We start from the raw sequence: 18,218 nt of genomic DNA on the forward strand, positions 1-18,218 counted from the left end.
AATGGGTTGCATTTTTTTTATTCAATGTTCCAGACTAGCAAAACTGTCTTCATAGAGTTTGGGGCACTTTCACGTTGAAACAGGAAAAGGACAAACAAAAGCTGTTGTTGACAGAAAGTGGGAAAATCCTAGTTGTTCTCCAACCAGATACGAATGTTTGCTGAACCTTTAAATGTCCTTTATTGGTGGTTGAAGGTGGTTCCTTCACCAAAGGTCCAATGAGATTTTACCATTCAACACTACTTAACTAAGTAGTAGTAGGTGTACAAAGGGAATCCTAAAAGTGAAAAACTAAGGATTCAACTTAGGCAATGTACAATCGGCACAATGTCGTATAACTTCAACGGTACTACCACTAAGCTTCAAACTTGCAATTGCATTTCGCGACAATCAAACAAAACTTCACATTGATAAATCTACAAGTTAGAACATTTTGGTTACATCTATGTAAATATCCCCTCTGTGGGACGAATAAAAGTATTCTGATTCACATATTTGATTCCAAGAGGCACCAGCATATACACAGCAGAGCTGTTAAATTGGACTAGCAATGATGTTTAATGTCCCTAAAGGAACCTCTGTAGTCTGATTAAGCCAATTTTTAGCAACCACCCATCTTAAGCTTCCAAATTCAAGAGTTTACTGAAGCATGTTCATGTCAATTTGAAAATGTCTTAAAGGTAGGGTAGGTAAGAATGGAGAAACTAGCTCGAGTGCGCTAGAATTTGAAAGTACGTAACCGAAAAAAATCTGCCTCTTCCTTCAGACTTCCTTACAGAGCCCCTCCTCCAACACACACGAAAGCGCACATGACCAATGAGGGCACGAGATAAGTTTGTGCACAGATGGAAGGCTGACAGGCAGGTAGGCCATCCAGTTATTTTAGCCGGGCCGGCTCAGATGATTGGTCGTGCTTTTTACAGTACTACGGCTTCCACAGGTGAAATATTTGTATGTGTTTATTGTCAAAGCATTTAATGTATTCATTGCTATCGGGATGTTAAGAGCATTCCATGGAATATAACAAAAAGTGTTTCTGAAGTGAATCACCTACCCCACCTTTAAGCTTTTAAGGACTATTGGAACTAAAGGGAAAAAACATGAAAAACAGCCTAAAAAAAGAAAACAAATCCTCAAACTCTTTTTCAAACTCCCATTTCATATATAAACCAACTCATTTATAAGTGAGTATCATGTTGTTTTTCCACTAAACCTTTGTATATTTCCTGCTTTAACAGTCATGTGGTCAGAGTTATGCCTCTGCTGCAGGTCAGGCAGAGATGAGCAGCTCCATCAGAGCCCCCACTGAGTGCATCCTGTAGAAAACACTGAGCGGCTGACCCAGGTTCACCAGAACAAACCACACGGAGAAGCCGAAAAACTGTTTCCCCAGGCCGTTCTCAAACTGGGGGTGGACTCCAAACGCAGGGATCACCCACAGCTGCAACAATAGGGAACAACTTTTTACAGCAGAAATAACAAAGAAACTTTTATTTATTTTTAACACGTGTACCTCGCTTTAGGAGAGATGTTTAGGTGTCCATAGAGGACAAAAAAGTTATAAAAACCCGCCCCAAAAAGTTTATAAATATTATTTTCCTCTTTCATTGAGTTAAAATGTTAACGAACTTCACTTCTTAAAGCAAAATACTGATTTTTTGTATTTATTTTAAAACACTAAAATGGAATTTAAATAGCCAGGGAGAATTGTTTTTATGTTTCAAAGTCTAGGAAATGTCAATGATGAGCAACATGAGTTAAGATGCATTTAGTATGATTCAAAAAAAGTATCCCTTCCTACAACTGCTAGGAAAATATTATACATTAATATTATATTCACTTTTACTGAATTTAGTATTTTACCAACATCAGACCTAAAGTATTACTACCTAATATTATATCAGAGTGTAATCATTTTCAATAAAAACAACTCAAATATAATTTGTATGTGAAGTGTTAGGGGATTATTTTTGGTCTTACAGACTGTACTTCCGCTACACCCCTTCCCCATAAGACTTATTAAAGGGTACTGACTGATGGCAATAAATGCAAAAAAAATCACAACCTCACAAGATGTATGCTCAATCATTAAAAAAGTCAAAAATAATCAGAAATAAATAAAGATTCTAATAAATCAGACAACAGACACTCACCATAACATTAGAAAGGATGAGGAAGGCACAGATTTCTTGTATGGCTCTTTTGGTCCAGGCTTTTTTCCCATCATGCTCTTCAGCAGCAGCTGACGTATTCCCCTCCAGCAGCGAAACATCTGTCTTCCTCTCTTCTGGTGTTTGAGCAGCAACCTTTTTCTTAGGCTGTGGCAGAGTTTAATGTTGAAACAAAATCTTTGAAATGGCTGACTTCCAGTTCCAGTATACAAAACATTAAATGCAGGGAGTGCTATACAAAATATCTAATTTGACTGAAACAGAAATAATTTTGCCGTCAAAAAGTTGATTTACTTGAAAGATCTGTAAAAATGGTGTTATAATTTATTGTAAATAAGCTATTTATCAAAAGCTTGATGAAAAAAATATGAAATGTTTACATAAATAAGACTTAAAATGTGTATTTAACTAAAAGCAGCCCTAGCAGGTACCTTGAAGATGCTGCTCCGCTGCTTCTCCTTCCTCTTGACGAAGAGGTTGGGGTGCCTGTGCAGGCCTTCGATGATGAAGATGTTCTGGAGGATGAGCTCCAGCAGGCTGAGGAGTGAGTAGGACAGGTCCAGGTCCCCCAGGGGCCTCTGGGTCCCCACAGCCAGCGCCGCCACCAGGGAGAAGTAGGACAGGGCGAGCTGACCCAGAGAAGCTGCCACCAGAAGCAGAACATCCAGGCTGCGGGTGGGGTTGTGCCCCCCCTCGTTGGCCCTCCTCTCCAGCCTGTAGACCAGCATCCCGCCCAGGGAACACAGAGACATGGCGGGCATCACGGCAAGGTGGTACCCGTAAAATATGTGGAAGGCGGTGAGGCGGAGCTGCTGCTGCCCCACCCAGACCTGGTAGAGAATGAAAACGGCCACCCCAGCTGCGAGCACCAGGGCCCCCAACACCAGCCCGTATATGACCCCCCCTTGGTAGACAACTTGGAAGGTGAGCTTCTGAGACTCGTGGTGGGGGCCCGGACTCATCCTGCGGCCCACGTTCTTCCACATGACGTAGATCAAGCAGCCTGCCATCAGGTAGAACTCCATGTTGAAGGGGTAGAGGATCTCGAAGCCTTTCCTGAAGATCAGGCAGCCTGCACTCGCACTGCACTGGCACCAGGTGGAATTGGCAAGTCCTGAAGCAGGCATGGAGGAATGTTTAAAATATATAGACATGTAGTACACGCACTGGTAGAGGACACATTTAAGTAATTTGCTTGAGTAAAATGACTGATTATACAGTAAACTACCCTGTTAGTAAGTTACAATTCTGCATTGAAAGTGTAACGCAAGTAAGTATATTCAGTCAAATGAAAATGTAAGTATTTATAATTTCCTCTGTGACTGTTATATATTATGCCAGTTTTTTATCGATTGAGTGGTTGCTTTGTGAAAAAAGTAAGAAATCCCAAATCTAAAAATCATTACTAGTATATTACACTTATTATCAATATTAAAAGAAAATCAGTGCATCTTCTTGTCGAGCTGGAACCATGAAATGTTTTTTACATAAAGAAATCTGAAATGATAAATATTTAGCCATTCATTTTCAGCTTATCTTATTATGATTTCAGCTGGAATAGCACATTTTCATGTATTTTGTGCAAACAAATGTAATTGTATAAAGCTTTCAGATAAACACAGTTTGGTAAAAAGTACAATATTTCCATTTGAGATGCAGTAGGGTAGAAGTAAAATGTAGTATGAGGATAAAAACTAATACTAATATTAATCAACAGTGCAAGTGCCTCAAAATGGCAAAACTTGAATACATTTACTTACTTTTCAAAGTAAGCCTACCTGCTAAATCAGAGCGGTCTGCTTCAGATGAGTTTATGTTGCTGAAGTCCAGCCGGTCTTCTTTCTCTAACTCGATCTCCTCGTGGATGGTGTCCTCCGTCACGGCGTTGAGCCACAGCACCAGGTCAGCGGAGAGGATGACCATCAGCCCCGACCTGCAGCACATACAGGCAAATAAGAAGGTTCAAAACGCAAATGCAACAATAACATTCCCTCGAAAATTAAACCTGTGGAAAATATACATGCACCTGGTGATGATCTTATGTCTGTGAATGCAGTCTTTGGAGTGAGCCCACAGTAAATATGTCTGCAAAATAAAACCAGTATAACCAGTTATACAATAAAGCACTATACATTTACTAAGTACTTTTTTTAAATAACATTGTCATGCTACAGAAAAAAAAGTTATAGAGGGCACATAAATGAGCCAAGACATGTTGGAATCAAAGTTTGGTTCCGTTTTGGATTTTTGGTGTGCAGTAGAGAACTAGATTCTATCTACCTTAAACGTTTCAACTTTTATAAAAAATACTTATCGTTTTTGAGCTGTCACATTATAAACCAATATTTTTGAAAATGGAATGGTTATTCAAGCTATCTGTCCCTTGATCTTTCACACAAATATTTGATGACCAAACCAATTTCACTGGCTGATGAACACTCTAAGCTGTAGATCAAATCTCTCGACAAAGTTGGCAAGTAGACCTATGAGTTTATATTGTTTTGTGACACAGTTCCTGAATGTACTTTACTTGTGGGGTGATTTTAAAGACTATGCCGTTTTTAAAGCAATTCAAAGATTATTATAAGGGATGTTTGAAGCTCTATTCGTACGCATGCTTATTACAATTCAACATTTGCACAGTTTGTCTTTTTCTTGTTTCAATCAAGATAAATCCATAATAATAAATGTACATTTAGCATTTTTTCCCAAGGGCTGTTTAAATAACACATTCCTCCACTTGGCCTGGTGAAAAAGGTCACCTTCTATGGCATGCTTTGTCCATTTATTTCTTTTTATAATAGATAAGAATATTCATACTACTAGCTGTTACATCACAATGGTCATGTTCCTTTCTTCCACAATCCTCTTAGTTTTGCTCATTGTAGCCCCTGTTCAGTGTGAACCAGCTGATGTTCTCTTTCCCATAGTATACAAATCCGTACCTGCAGCGCGAGGAAGGGAGCCTCGATGAATGGAGAGAGCACTTTAGCAGCGGGCTTACACTCCCTCATGCTGATCAAATAACCAACCCTGAAGATATACAGCAGCAGACTGAATGCAGCAAACAGCATGAGCACCACTGGAGCACAGGGAGAGAAAGACATATTTATTACAGGATTCAAACTAATATAATCTAGTATTCTGTCAAAATGATACAGGAGCCTACCGGTGACAGTGATTCCCCCGGCGTGGTGGTCCTTGTGTGGGCAGATGCCAAGCTGCTTACTGGCCCACAGCAGGTACCACAGCATCCACAGCATGCTGGCCCCCATCAGCAGCAGCATGAACACCTGGGGCTCCTGGCGCTTCAGGCCCTCAGGGTTGAAGGCCTGCCCAGCCACCAGGGCGGTCCCCAGCAGCATCAGATTCAGACCCAGCAGACCTGAGATCAGACGCCTCCCGCTGGGGACCCACACCAGAACCGGGTCCTGCTCCGGCTCCTGGATCTGAAGTTCTGAGTTCTTAACTGGTTCATTTTTTTGGAGATTTCCAGCTTTCCCACTGGAGGAATCCAGCTCTGTTAAGCCGTTATCATTCATGATTTTACTTCAAGATACAATCCTTAGTTCCTTTCACCTTCCTTCTTTTTTGTCTGCTTTCCATTCAGTTCCAAGGACTTTCTCTTTTTACTTTCCCGCAGTTCGACATGTGAAGGCTTGCAACTGAAGGGTGTTGCAATCCGCCTCCCACACCAGTGTAGGTGTGTTCACAACATTTATAACACACCTTTCACAGGTGTAGTGTTTACTTTTCATGTTGACCTTAGTTTTACTTGAAGTCACTTCCTGGTCCCAAAGAAGCTGAGCAGAATCTTATCTCAGCTTTTGTTTGTTTAAAAGACTTAAACACAAACCCTTAAAAGGATCATTTGTATATGAATACTCACACTGTGTACTTTAAATTCCTGAGGAACAATTTTTTTGGGCAGTGTTTCTTTTGGTCAGTGAGGTTATTTTACTTTGGAAGGGTTTATCAGCCGGGCTCTCTGCCAGGTAGTGCCACTGCTTGTGTTCACTCTACACCAGGAAATGACTAATAAATGAAACATCACTCTTATCACTTCAAGTAGCAGCTAATAGTTCAGTCACAGCTGATAACATGCTGAAACGGCTGGATTTAGTTTCAGCGTCACGTTCAAATGTTCATGCAGGTGGTTTTGCATGTTTTAACCAATTTAAAACCAATTGAGTGTAGGCCAGCTTTACATCACGCCTTGTATTTTGTAAACATGTTGCGTTTGATATGGAAATGTCATTGTATTTGTTTCCGCTATTTAGGAAAGGTGCTGGTTTCCATGTATTTCCCTATTGTAGGGGAGCACACGTCAGTAGAACTTTGAACTAGTTTGAGTTTTAAAAGTCATCAGACCACACAGTCTGCATTATTTTTGGTAAAGATTACAGGGGCTACATTTGTAATATAAATGCATTCAAACTAGATAAATGCATAATTTAAAAATGTCAAAGATATTAACTTCACTATCTTCTAAATGGTTTTAGAAACACACAGAAAGTAATGGAAAGCATGCCTGAACAGTAGGAAAAATGTATCCAAAAGTCTGAAATTGGGTTGCAAAATACAGCTACTTCTATATTTAAAGTATACTTTATTTTACTTTAGGGATTTCAAAATTGCGAAAATGTTAAGGATATACTTGGGTTATTATTCTAAATAAAAAAATATCTATGTTGCATTATTCCTGATTTAACCACACCATCATTAGTTAATAAGAAATGCAGATAACCACATTTTATATTTAATATTGCTATTTTCAGTGCAATTGTTACTGCCACAACGTGCTTTCTTCGTGTGAGAGAACGAGGGAATTACAAAGAAACAACAAATAAAATGAATAGATGTTATAATTAAATCAAAACAAAAAAAAGGGGCGGGTATTTTATTAATAGCTCCGCCCCTGCTTGACAACCAGCACGCCTCGTGTTCGTCTCCTAGCAACTAGGCTGTCAGCCAGCTCCGTGCCTCTCCAGGCCGTCGGACCGCTGCTCACACGCCGCTACCGGACTTTAAAAGTTGCCTTACTAACAAAGCAAACCTTCCGGAACCTCCATGGAAGCGAACCCAGAGTGAGCCAGGCGGGCTGCCGAAGCAGAGGCGCCGCCATGAATGACCGGTACCACCGGGCGGCCCGGGACGGCTACCTGGACGTGCTGAAGGAGGCCACACGGAAGGAGCTGAACGCCCCGGATGAGGATGGGATGACACCGACCCTGTGGGCCGCGTACCACGGCAACCTGGAGGCCCTGCGGCTCATCGTGGGGAGAGGGTGAGTCCGAGTATCCTCCCTCACCAGAGAGATAGTTCATCCACTAACACCTGTTTGCTCATTTCAGCAGAAATGTCCGAGAGGGAAAATATTGTAACGTGTCTGTTTACATGACCAACAGTTATTGTTTACCTTTTATTATATTATTTTGACCTGTTTTCTGTATCTAAATAAGTGGATTTTTTTCTATTTACTTCACGTGCTCTTTCACGTGCTCTTTACAAAACTTTACATATTGAACTATATTTTACATTTCTATGGTAGAACTGTTCTCTACTCTTGTATAAGGAAAAATCTGATAACATTAAACAAAATGTTATTCTTATTCAAGTTATTCTTGTCATAATATATTATGCCTGTGTGCACAGGACTATTCTTTCTATTTAGTTTACATGTATTTATATGTTGAATACGAAAGATGTGCACATATGTAATAATGTAACTCTTTGGGCTTGAATGGGACCAACTATAATCAAGTATTGTGGAATTTTCTATAAACAAAAAGAATGTAAACATGTAACATTTAGAAAGAAGAGACGAATGTCCCCACTTTGCTGTTTGTCATTATAAAATGTCTTAATGCCAATCTCCCTGATCCTCAAGCTTCACACAAATAAATATTAACAAATTGTATATTGTTGACCTCAGCGCTGTGTGCTTATATTCGCATGAATATAAAAATCTTATAACCCACCCCCATTGCTAATGTAATCAGGGTCGCTGGAGATGCAGTGCTATACATTTTAACTGCCTGATTACAAAGGAAAGGTCACTTGCAGCTGATGCTCAAACATAAAACACACTCTATAGCAGTAGAAAGACTGAAGCATGATTACTTTATTTGAATGTCACATGTGTGGCTAATCCATGACATAGGCCCAGTTCAGGTGCAGGTATAACACACTAAATCTGACACATCATCTGCGGTGGATAGGATCTGCATTCTTGCAGCCTCATGCATTGCTGCATATTTGTGAAAGAAAACTGAGATAAGGATGAAAGGCTTTTGTTCAAAGTTTAGGAGAGGAAGCAGTGTGATATTTCACAGCAGGGCACAGTGCAGTATGTCATGCTGCTGGTGGCAGGTTTATAAGGCGAGCAGTAAAGTGGAGAGCAGTTGGGTCTGATGCTTGGGAGGGACACAGACAGAGGGAAAGGTCACAGTGATGGATAGAGACTGTTTGATACACTGCAATGGGTCATGGAGCATGTGGTGTAAAGAGTGAAGCAAAGACAGAATAGTAAACTGAGCTGCAGTTCAATTCACAGCAGAAGATGAAGAAAACAGTAGCGGTTGTAACCAAGAAAATGTGTAATTTCTCATCAACTTTTCAGATTGTACTTTTTTTATTTTCTTCGTTTTACACATTAGAACTGAAACAATTGTTTCAACAGAATAAGGTAGCCAAAATGTTGGTCATTTAAGAAACATTGTCTAACTAAAATACAGGGGGAAAAATAACAATTCTGATTCAACAAGTAAAATATCTGTTTCAAGAACAAATGTGCAAAACAACTTTCTGTAGGCATCAGAACTGATGCCCCACACCCCAATTGACTGCATTTGTACCACTAAGGCACAATATCAGCTGAAACAGAACCCTTAGTATTACTAAATATCAATGAAACGTTTAATTGAGCAGCCATATGAAAAATGTATTAATAAAGAAACTTAAACTAGTATTTGTATCCTAAATATTCATGACTTAATAAGCAAAAATCAAAGTCTGAAAAAACATCTAATGGTAATTGAAAGTGAATGCATAAAGCATTACCTTTAAACCAGTGAAGAAGTAGAAACAAAATGGCAGAAAATAGTTTGTTCATGTGGGAGCCATCACTCAAAAAATGTCAGGCACTTTTAGAAATTAATTATTGCAGATAATATTTTGCTAACGTGGTACACAAGTTGACCTAAATAAACTATGAGTATGAAATTGCATAATTACCTACTATTCATTGTAGGCCATAGGAAGACAGAAATGGAGTATGTACTGCGTTATAATAGTGTGCGAACTATTGTGTATGTGAGAAATGCTTAGAGGTATATTACATTAGCAAAGTTTTGCTGAGTACACTGCATGAGCTTGGTGGACATCATCAACTGCCCCATATAGTCAAAGGTGGAAAGTAAGTACATTTACTCAAGTACTGTACTTAAGTACAATTTTACTCCATTACATTTATTGAATACCTTTAGTTACTTTACAGATGTGGATGAATGATGTGAAATATAATCAAGTGTTAAATCAGACTTTAGTTCCACCTGGAGTAAATCCACAAGCTACCCTGCAGTATACAAAGTCATTCAAACTAGCTGCACCTTTACCAGCTTTGAGAACACTTTCATGATCAATTATTATTAAACATATCATATTATTCTGAAATGGACCAATCTGCACAATGACTACTTTTACTTTTGGTACTTTAAGAATATTCTGGTGCTAATACTTGTGTACTTTTACCTGAGTAACCTACTGTAACAGAGTACTCCTACACTCTTGAACTTCTACTTTTACTTAAGTACAAGATCTGAGTACCTCTCCCACCTCTGCATATAGTGATAGAAACAGTCATGTGATCAATGCAGTTAAGTACAGTACATTAGTATATGATTTGGAACACAGTTTAAGAGTACGCAGTCCTGCTAGCAGCTCTATGAGGCTGTTCCTAGGTACATCAAAAACAACATGCTCACAGTGAACATGCTGATGGTTTGCACGTCTATCATGGTCCCCTGAACATGTTATCATGTCAACATTTGTTTCCTAGCGTTGGACACATTCAAATTGTGACCTGATTATCACAAACAAAATACACCTTATCCTCTGGGGAACAACTTCTTATCCAGTGTGCTCTTCTTTGCCGGTGGTATGGCTGAACAAGTTCATAAAACTGGACAACCTGGAGGAGGTGGCTGAGGGGAGGGCTCAAATTATCAACGTTTTACCTCGTTGTGATATTTCTTTCTTACAGTTACTTATATAATGTTATACTGTCCTGTTTTTCACTCTCACTCTGTTGCTGCTTTCACTCCTGAATTCCCCCATTGGGATAAATGAGGGTCCATCTTATCTTATGGTAAGACACAGCTTCCTGTGCAGTCAGATGTGTGATCTGTAGTCAGTGGGAACTTCCGGGCAACATTTCGCAGAGAACGAGGATACGTTTCGGTTGGTACCAAACAGTATTAAAGTTTCAGAGTAAACAGATGGTTGTTTGAGGTTGGTGTATCAACTCTGAGTCAGAGGTTCTGGCAGAGCTGCAGATGGTTCCAGTTACCGTGTGAGATAGTTTGGTGATTTCTTGCTTGTACCATTGGAATTGGATCCGCTTAATCGCCCTTTCAGCTGACAGGGAAATATAAAACAGGAACATCTGATGCTCTGAACATAAAAATAAACCACACCATATATTGGATCTAATTAAATGGGGCATTTGTACAATTTGCCAGGTCTGCAGTTACCAAGGATCTGAAATCAAGGATCAAGCTGATAAAAGTAGTGACTCTGCTGCGTGTGGTAACTGTGCCTTTAGGTGTCTGCAGAAAAAGGCTCTTGGTGTGTGGGATAAATAATCTATCGTCACCTCTGTCATGTTTAACCTGCAGCGCTTCAATTATTGATCAGGCCCCTGCCACGGCCCGGTCATAAGGGCGGAGAGAAAACAGGAAGAGGAGGGACTCAAAACAAACAAACTGTACCGCGCACTGTGGACAATTAAACATGCTATGTGTGTCAAAGTCCAGCATGTGTTGTGGTGTTTTGTCCTGTTTTTACTTGCTTACACAGCATTGTGGGTAGTGCTTTACTGATATCTTGGTTATATTGCCATTTTATTGTTTCCTTGTCATTAAACAAGGGTTACAAAAAAGACGACAAACATACTGATGATGCACTGTAAATGTAAAGGCTATAGATTAAGTTTTTTAAATAACTGAATCTATATTTTATTTAGATACATTTTAATCATTATCATATTTATTTTAACTCTAAAAGTGATTAAAAAAAGGTGTATTATTTTCAAATTGCTTATTTGTCTGACCAACAAGCCAAAACCTAAATATATTCAGTTCACAATTAAATAAAATGAAGAAAATAATCAAAAAAAGTCAAATTGATCAGGATTGATCTGATGTTACTATTACACTGCCTTTCAAGTCATTTTCACTGTATGACCTGACAGAGTTGCAGGTCATGTGAGTCATCTTACTTCCTAAAGTTCAAGCTGTATTGTAAGGCGATCAGCAAGTGAGGTTGAGTTTTTCTCAGTGTCTGCAGCATGCCAGAACGCTGCTAAAAACATCTGTTTGGTGTATAATAACTAAGATCTACGGAAAATGTCCACAATATAGATTGGTTCTTGGACTTTGCTAGACAACAATCCTAGCTCTTGTATTGTGTAATATTACAAATAACCCCAAACCAAAAGTCCGCCTTGTCTTAAATTGTTCCCAATTTGCTGCATTGACAATTTAAGGGAAAAGGTATTTTCTCACCCAAACAAAATGAAGTGCTTATGGAGGAGGTCGAGGTGGGTGGGTCAAACAAAAATAGATCTTTTCCCAGGAGACTTATTTTAATGTATGTCGGTGAATTAAAGAAATACAACAAACATATCTTTCCCAAGTATTTTTTGCAACTTTATTGTTTTTTTGTTTAAATGTACAAGAATATCACTTGGTCCCTACTCTGAAGTCCCATTTAGTTGTGTGGGAACTTCATTTAATAGGAGAAAGGGTTGCAAAGTAGCCACGTGGATAGTGGTGTCCATTTACTGTCACCATATAGCGTGTTTTAAAATTAAAATAGCTTAAACCTGTGAAAAATGTGCTGGTTCTTGAGACAGAAATCATACTGTATACGTGAAACCAGTAATGTTGAGATCCTACGTTGCGTCTTGTCTTTCAGAGGCGATCCGGACAAGTGTGACATCTGGGGCAACACCCCGCTCCACCTGGCAGCTGCCAACGGCCACCACAACTGCCTGTCCTTCCTGGTGGCTTTCGGTGCCAACGTCTGGTGTCTGGACAATGACTACCACACACCGCTGGACATGGCCGCCACAAAGGGACACATGGACTGCGTTCGCTACCTGGACTCCATCACTGCCAAGCAGATAACCCTCAACCCCAAGATGGTCACCAAACTCAAAGAACGGGCGTTTCGCGCAGCAGAGCGCCGAATCAAAGACTGTGCAAAGCTCCAGAGGAAGCACCGTGAACACATGGAGAGGAAGTTCATGAAGGAGTCAGCAGCTTTAGACAACCTGGATGCTATCAGCTTTTCTAGCTACAACAGCGGCAGCACACTGAGCCGCAAGTTCAACACTGTGACCTCCAACATGCCATACTCGCAGGTAGTGGTGTTAAAATGGAATATATAAACATACAAAGTGGATGTGGATGGAACCTTGTTTCAGAAAAAAGCATGTTGGTATAGCCTAAGGCATGAAACAAATGATTAGTCGCATTTTAAATGTGCCATGCATATCCCAAATGGTGTCTGCAAGTCACAAAAGGTGCAGTACCGTTGAATTTTGGCAAGACGGCTCATTGAATGGCATCTAACTCGCACAATAGAGATAACCTAGAAACTAGCTAGTAAATTTAGGTATAAACCATTGCAAGTGTAACGTTATCTTACCTAACGTGTTTTATACAGCCACTCCTGGTCATTTTTTCAGCCGGGAAGCCAAATAATTAGCAATACCCCGTACAATACATGAGGCACAAATGTATAACTTTTGGCTGTGTAATCTTTACAATGACATATTCTCAAAGTCTTTAAACTCGGTCAGTTTTACAAGAACTTTATTGACTTGCTAAATTATCCTTTTATTTGAACATCATATACAGTATGTATTCAGGCACAATTCTTGCCCTTGACCTACACATTCTTTCCAAAATAAAGTCCAATGGTAAAGTCTTGCTTAACATCAGCCTAGCTGTAGGAGTTTCATGTTAATAAATGAATTGCTTTATCTTAGTTAAAACAATAAGATGCTTGTCTAGTACAGCAATATCTTATTTATCTTGGTTATGAATCATAGAAGTCCAGGACCATGTTTCAAGTTTTTGGAAAGACAAAGAAAGTTATCCTCTATTGTGCTAGTGGTACCAGCTTTAAGGACTTGGCCGTTGTTTGAGTTGCAACACCAGTGATTGTTTTTGGGTATATCCATTCTTGATCTAAATGAGTGTTTCTTAATTCTTCATTTCTATACTTGCTTCTCAGGCCACGCTGCAATCCACAGCCAAGGGAAAGGCCAAGATACAGAGGAAACTAGAGAAGAAGAAGCAGGGTGATGGAACCTTCAAGATCTACGAGGACGGTAGGAAAAGTGTGCGCTCACTGTCTGGTCTGCAGCTCGGCAATGATGTCATGTTCCTTAAACAGGGCACATACGCCAACCCCAAGGAGCGATCTCGCCTCAACATCCGCGACATGTTCGCCCGTGACCATGACGACGACGGCGACACAGTCTCTCGTGCCATGAGCGAGCCAGGCCTCCACGAGACCGCGTATTCAGAGATCAGCGCAGACTCCGGACGTGACTCTCTCTTCACCCGACCTGGGCTTGGCACCATGGTGTTCAGGAGGAACTATTTGACTGGAGCCATGTTTACACGGGATGAAGGGAGTGTAGTGGGAAGTGAACCATTGGGCCGGGCACCTAATGTTCGACTACGAGGACCTCTGCCTCAACGCTCGCCCAGCTTGGATGAGGACAGTATTGGCAGTGCCTTGAGCCTGCAAGAAAGGAACCTTCAGGAGTTGCCATGGGAGGAGACGGACGTTGGGATGGATGAGGACTTGGAGCTAGAGAGCAGTCCTCTGGACACTTTCCTGGCCTCTCAAAGCCTCAGTGAGTTCATGCTAATCTTCAGGAGAGAGAAGATCGACCTGGAGGCTCTGCTGCTTTGTTCAGATCATGATCTTACCAGCATTCATATCCCTCTGGGCCCAAGGAAGAAACTTCTGGAAGCCTGCAAGAGACGCCTGGACACCATAGACGAACCAGAGGCCATTGAAGACACTGAGCTCTGAAGGTCAGTGTTATAATACATGATGTTTGAAAAAGAATAAAGGATTCTCCTTTTTTACCAGATCAGCCTTTGTTTGACATGCATAGGCATACTGTGTACAAAACATTCAATGTGGATGACAGACACCAGAGAATTGTAACACTTGAATTGATGTGGATGGCTTAATGCTGTCCCTAAATCTAAAAGGTATCACTTATTTATTTGCTAGAACTATGGGCAATACAACAATAGGAAGAAATATGTTAACTGGAAGACATTTAGCCATTCTTACCAAGCTAGATCTAATGAGCAGACTTTATATATCCAGTGTCCCATAGAGATCTTTTACCAAACGTTCATACAGTCCCATGTGGTTATTTTATCTTTAATGGATAACATTTTCAAACTTTAGTGGTTTCCACCTGATAGTTTTGAGACATAGATCTAGACCAGGGGTGTCCAAACTACGGCCCGGGGGCCAACTGCAGCCCGTTGTCCATTTTTTATTGGCCCCCAGCAAATTCAAATGGTATGCTTTTCTTATATTGTACTTCTTAAATATAACTAAACATATATTACACAGTAGTCATCTGTTAATAAGGCCACTTTTCAAATTCATTCAGTCAATTAAAGTTGAAACAATATTGTAACAAATCTTAGTTGATAATAAGAAGGCCAATAACTTATTTGCAAGACAAGCCTGAAAAGCTTATTCAAGTATCAAGAATAATTTACATACATTTGATTGATTTTGTTAACTTATAACTTAACTTATGAAGCAATATACCTCACCTCTAGATAGTGGCCCAGACCTTCATATGTTTTTCTGTATGTGGCCCTTTTGGCCCTTTTGGAACAACCCTGACCTAGAAGCACATGTGGTTATAGATTCTGTTCCATTAGCTTTCAGTCTTTCGCATATTTGACCAGTGAGAAACACTAATGCTCTTGTGCAGATGGCGATTGTTAGAAAAATATCACATATATGTATTTATTATCCTTGCAAAAATGGAAGTTCACACACAGAGCTACGTGGGACAAGTAATTCCCAGAGTCACAGAGTCCTTGATATGCTTATATACAAGAGAGGGTGCTACAGTCAACAAGATGGAGGAATTATTTTTGTACATGAGGCAAGCATTTGCATATCTAATTATATTTTCCCAGCTCAACAAGTTGTATTTTGTGAGTATTGGGCAATGATGAGAATGAACAAATGTCTTATCTACTATTTTAAGTGTTTGTTTGTATAATGATTCCAGGAGTTTAAGAGTGGTTGTACCGGCATGTGACCAGGTTGTTACGCAGTAGGTGATGTGAGATAGAACCATAGAGTGCATGTACATCAGAGCCTCTGTTGACATGCAGTCTCTGGTAAACCTCAAATTTGACAGACTGAATTTGACCCTGTTGCAGACCCTTTTCACCTGAGCCTTAAAATTGAGTCTTGAATCAATTAAGACCCCCAGGTATTTGTACTGTGGAACCACCTGTAGCCTTACCCCGGACACAAACACATCTGGCTCAACGCAGGAGGACTTGGTTTTGGTGAAGAACATACAGTTTTACTGACATCTAGTTGCAGACAGCATTGCTCAAACCAAGCTGTTACATGACCATCGTATTCGTCAGCTCATTAGCCACTTGTGTCAGACTGCCTCCGTGAACATAAATTACAGTATCATCAGCATACATTTGGATGTTTGTATCAGGACATATCGGTGGTAAGTCGTTTATATACAATGAAAATAACAATGGACCCGGAATTGACCCTTGTGGAACAGCTGGAGGTTAGATGATTGATTATTCTGTACTCTGACATACTGAGAACGGTTGCACAAATATGATTCTATCCATTTAAGTGTTTGTGTGGATAAGTTAATGCTGGATAGCTTAGATATGAGTTTTTTGTGATTAACAGTGTCAAAGGCCTTCTTTAAGTCGAGAAACACTTCTCCTACAACACTACCTTTATCCATTTTGGATTTGATTTGTTCTGTGAAAAAACAGTTGGCTGTTTCTGTAGAGTATTTGGCCCTAAAGCCAAATTGCATTGGATGCAGAGAAAAAGCACTATTATTCAGATGGTTCATAATTTGTTCAGCTTTTTCAACAACTTTTGATACTGTAGGAAGGATACTAATTGGCCTGTAGTTATTGGTAGACATTGGGTCTCCACCTTTAAAGATTGGGATAACTACAGCCGGCTTCCAAACATTTGGAAACATTCCTTGACAGAAAGAGCATTGATTTTGATCAAAAGCAAGTACCGGTCGAGGCTGCAGCCAGGGGATGATCTGCGTTTATTCCTGTCTACATTGCATCCCCGCATCATCCGCCTGTGCGCATCAAAGACGCAGACTCATTGTTCCCACTAAAGTAGGGGTGAGTGTAATAAGGAGGCAAAGTTGACGTTCAGTGTGTTGCCGGGAGCATATAAGGATTTATCCATGATGTTGAAACATAAAGATAAAAAGGTTTAAAAAAGCTATTGTTTCATGTTTTAAGGAGGTGATGCTACTCAGCCAATCAAATCGGTGCAAATCAGTGAGTCAGCACGATAGATTCAAACACACACACAGAGACGAGACAAGAAGAGAGAAACAGTCGGAGTAATTTCAAATGGCGTGCTCAAAAAAGAGAAAGGTAGACAGGGAAAAGAGAGCATTTAATGACATTTTCAGACATCTAATCACAGTATAACTTAAAGCACCTGTGTGGGTCTGCAGCGGAGCCTTTTTGAATGGCACCATCTAGTGGTGACTTTTGATATAACGACAGGCCTGTAACCATTAGCATGACACATGTGTTTGTTTCATATGAAAACATCCTTTTCTCCTTTTAATTTACAGGACAAACACACATTGAAGGTATTATGCATTCAAGATGCTGGCTCCCTGTACAATTATCATTTCCTAATCCTGTCAGTGGAGTCAACATGGAATCCAGAACGAAACATGGAAAAGAAGACATTTGAAAGCTTTGCCACATATACAAACACACAGATACAAAGTGTTTCTGTATGTATTCCCTTCCAATGACATTCATGTGTAATCCTCGCATATTATTACATGTGAATGATTAATGTATTACTGAATGCACATAATCTTTGAAAATGTTGTTTATATGTTTTTATTGTGCCGTTTTCTTACTTCAAACATGTTATTTTACTCCATGGCACATACACAATGGTGACTTACTATATATGGACTATTTCAACGACTGCCATTGTCTGCAAATTCTGTTGCAACAGTTAAGAAAATATTATGTGAGTGTGCGTTAGATAGCACTGTTATCTCTGGTTGCTCTGTGGCATATTTAGTTTCACTGAAGGTCTGTGTCTGTGCACTTGAGAGTATGGCTGTGCATGAATGTCCATTTTATGTTTGTAAAAGACTGTTTTTGTATCAAAAGATGTACCCACAATTATAATTATCTTTTATTAAAATAAAGTGAAAATGACTATTGTTTTGTGAGTGAATACATGTCGATAATACCAACCTGTGAAAATAAACTTGACCTTTGCACCATTTATTTATCATTCTTTGTTAAAATGAGTGACACTGATGAATGATTAGTCCTTTTAATAAATAGAAAACAACAGGCCTAAGGCCTATGGGAGGATGTGAGTGCAGCTGGCATACTGCCTGGTGATCTTGTTTGTCCTTTACTGCAGCATCTGCTGTCCTTTAGAGTAAAAATACACTATGATTTTACACTATGATTTAAGGCA

General features: G+C 39.8%; 2 protein-coding genes across 2 annotated transcripts; one reads left to right on the forward strand and one right to left on the reverse strand.

Annotated features, from left to right (window-relative positions):
• Nucleotides 1-2: 2 nt before the first annotated feature.
• LOC307024455 (proton channel OTOP3-like) lies at nt 3-6,234 on the reverse strand. Its single transcript, XM_079658569.1, has 7 exons — nt 5,341-6,234; nt 5,117-5,253; nt 4,198-4,256; nt 3,950-4,104; nt 2,603-3,285; nt 2,154-2,318; nt 3-1,441 (listed from the first exon to the last, which is right to left on the reverse strand). Exons 1-7 carry the CDS (start codon nt 5,711-5,713, stop codon nt 1,271-1,273), a joined length of 1,743 nt encoding a protein of 580 aa, XP_079514695.1. The 5' UTR covers nt 5,714-6,234; the 3' UTR covers nt 3-1,270.
• Nucleotides 6,235-7,115: 881 nt separating this feature from the next.
• On the forward strand, nt 7,116-18,017 carry LOC307024878 (pre-mRNA splicing regulator USH1G-like). Its single transcript, XM_079659340.1, has 4 exons — nt 7,116-7,458; nt 12,369-12,816; nt 13,695-14,509; nt 17,338-18,017. Exons 1-3 carry the CDS (start codon nt 7,295-7,297, stop codon nt 14,505-14,507), a joined length of 1,425 nt encoding a protein of 474 aa, XP_079515466.1. The 5' UTR covers nt 7,116-7,294; the 3' UTR covers nt 14,508-14,509; nt 17,338-18,017.
• The last annotated feature ends 201 nt before the right edge of the window (nt 18,018-18,218 follow it).

This window comes from Notothenia rossii (genome assembly GCF_949606895.1).
Source record: "Notothenia rossii genome assembly, chromosome: 11".
NCBI lineage: Eukaryota > Metazoa > Chordata > Actinopteri > Perciformes > Nototheniidae > Notothenia > Notothenia rossii.